Source organism: Penaeus vannamei, chromosome 9, assembly GCF_042767895.1.
Source record: "Penaeus vannamei isolate JL-2024 chromosome 9, ASM4276789v1, whole genome shotgun sequence".
Lineage (NCBI taxonomy): Eukaryota > Metazoa > Arthropoda > Malacostraca > Decapoda > Penaeidae > Penaeus > Penaeus vannamei.
In genome coordinates, this window is record NC_091557.1 from 17,741,777 (window position 1) to 17,744,276 (window position 2,500).

General features: G+C 39.7%; 2 protein-coding genes across 3 annotated transcripts in view; one reads left to right on the forward strand and one right to left on the reverse strand.

Moving 5' to 3' along the window:
- LOC138862495 (sulfotransferase 1A1-like) overlaps positions 1-858 on the forward strand; it is a 7,319-nt gene extending 6,461 nt beyond the window's left edge. For both annotated transcript variants that reach the window (XM_070124888.1, XM_070124887.1), the window contains exon 8: positions 1-858. This exon is cut by the window's left edge and continues 159 nt beyond it. The gene's annotated coding sequence lies outside the window, so the exon portion shown is untranslated.
- LOC113807595 (CD109 antigen) overlaps positions 1-2,500 on the reverse strand; it is a 132,384-nt gene that overhangs the window by 7,919 nt on the left and 121,965 nt on the right. Inside the window, exons 30-31 of the mRNA XM_070125411.1 lie at positions 2,378-2,483; positions 2,132-2,208 (exon numbers count right to left, since the gene is read on the reverse strand). Of these exons, the coding sequence (XP_069981512.1) occupies positions 2,132-2,208; positions 2,378-2,483 (183 nt within the window). The remainder of the gene's footprint in view (positions 1-2,131; positions 2,209-2,377; positions 2,484-2,500) is intronic.

Below are 2,500 nucleotides of genomic sequence, written 5' to 3' on the forward strand. Positions count from 1 at the left end.
AGACACGAGGATAATCTGGACACGCTTGCAGAAAATGTAACCTGAGTTTCTATAGGCCTATAAGAAATCGCGAGCTATACGCTTCCTGTTTCGCTCATGGCTTTGCAGCTGCGTCTGCTGTATCAATGTGTTAGCACCAATGAACTTTATGACTCGGCTACTTCAGTGTGAATGGTAAGCGTCAATCTTTCGCACATAAGGATTTTATCCAACATCATACAAACCGTTTTGTATTATTCTTACACTCTCCCAGGGCTTGTATGTGTACGTGCACGAGGCGACCATGTTCAGTCATATTTCAAATCTTCTTCTACAAACATGTGCCAGTGGACCCCCACCCCACTGAAAAAATGCCCGCGATGAATCAAGCGGCTTCTGCAACAAGGCGAAGCGAACGTCCTCACTCCCCCCCCCTCCCCACTGGCCATTGTTCCGTCTAACCTTCTCCCGTTAAGGTACTGTCACACTAGCACTTTTTCCGTCAATTTTTTTACAATTTTATTTTACATAAATACAAACATTCTCTAATATAGCTCTTGATTTGAGTATGCTTGGCTAAAAAAGTTGACGGAAAGATTTTCAGACGGAAACGATCATTATCGTCTGACTGGAAAATCGACAATTCGCTCAAAAATTGACAAAATTTCCGAAATTTGTTAAAAAAAAGAAAAGTACTGGTGTGACAGCACCTTTAGTTAGCTGCCGACGTATGTATCCCCCGGTGGTCTTTTTGCTGGACCCTGCTTGACTCTGCCCGCGCCAGTGTGCCTGGGGAGCCAGACTATTGGTCTATCTATCTAATGCAGTATTTAATTTGTGAATGGCTTAAAGACTGAAAATATAAATTCATGAAATAGATCAAGCGTTTCTTTGCCCTTGGTATTCCAGGACTTGATAAAATTTGGTGATATGGTTGTCTATGAAGTGTCATGAGGTATGAGATTCCGAACTGATGGAAGTAAACAATTAACACATGAATACTCCGATACCATATGATTTATGATGATTAGTGACACATAAATATTGGAAAATTGTAAATGGGCGTTAAGTCACATTATGGCTTAAAAAATGTGACCAAGAATAAACAATTATCGGAAAAATCATATTCCATACCTATTGTTATATTCTTTATCAAATGTGTCAGTAGGGTGCTGGAGGTTATATTTAGCATATTTATAAAGATGGTTATATCAATGCGGATAAGAATTTTGAAAATACTGCCAAGTAAAATGAATTGACTACTAATCATTATCGCTGATAAGTCATTATTCGATATGAAAAATTGCTGATTGCAAACAATACAGCAAATCACTCCCTATCTCCATGCGACAATTGTGCCACTACAAGTGTCGCTGGCACGGCGATCGCCCACCACTCATTCTCTGCGCGAACGGCCGAGCGGGCGCTCCGTGGCACAGCCTCATATTTTTAAACTCGCCTTCAATGAAAGTGCAGTTTCAGATGCTTATATCATCGTAACAGAAATGGATTCTTGGATGTTTCTCGTTATAATGACAGTGTAAGGTAAGCAAATACATTATCTCTGGGTGGACACTACAGGTCTGTTGAACAATAATTTTCTTCAGAATCCAGATTCTTTGGTATATTGTTGTTATACGACTCAAACTTAAATCAGTCGATCGTCTTCAAAGCTACTGTTGGCAGCTTCAAACGAGCTCTTCGGAGATTGCTGCTACAGTCCTATTAATATTGCATGGCTATTTTTCAGTCCTTTCTCTTATTCTATTGTTTTTGAGACATTGTTCTAATTTACATTTGTTTTCCTTTTCTATCTGTTCTGGTTCTTTAAGTACAAATAAATACATATATAGGTTATGCTATGGCATGGCGAATCAAAAATATTGTAAAATTTCTTTTTCATCTATGCTAATGTATTTCCTTGGGTGCCTTTTAAGAGGAACGCATTCCTCAAAAGGCTCAGCCCTTTTACCATGTTATTGTTGTAACTGATACAAGTGTATGTGCCACCAATGGCTGAATACAGCATTTGAAATTGAATTTGAAACACTGCTCTGACGCTTGCATTCTGCTTTGCGCTTCTATTTTCATCAGCATCTCGGAAGAACTTTAACCTTAACGATTCTATTAAGACAGCGAAGATTCTACTAACCTGATATGAGCCGCAGACCTCACACACGTCCAGCCCATACAGCGGGTAGACCTCGAAGATCGTCATGTTAAAACGCTCTGAAAATAATGAGTACCTTTGAATGACGTACTTCTCCTAATGTAAACATATATTATGTTTACATTCACATATAGATAGGTACATACATGTCTAAATGTATATTATGTGTGTGTATGTATAAAGTAAAGCACAGTGGTGACGTGCTCTTAAGCAAAGTCACACACTTACCTGGCTGATAAAGGTCGTACACCCGGGCCATGTTGTACCTGGAATGGTTGGCCACCGGGTGCCACCGCTCCACCTCGTACGTCACACAAGTGTCTTCGTTGTCTAACTGTAGGGGATCATTTC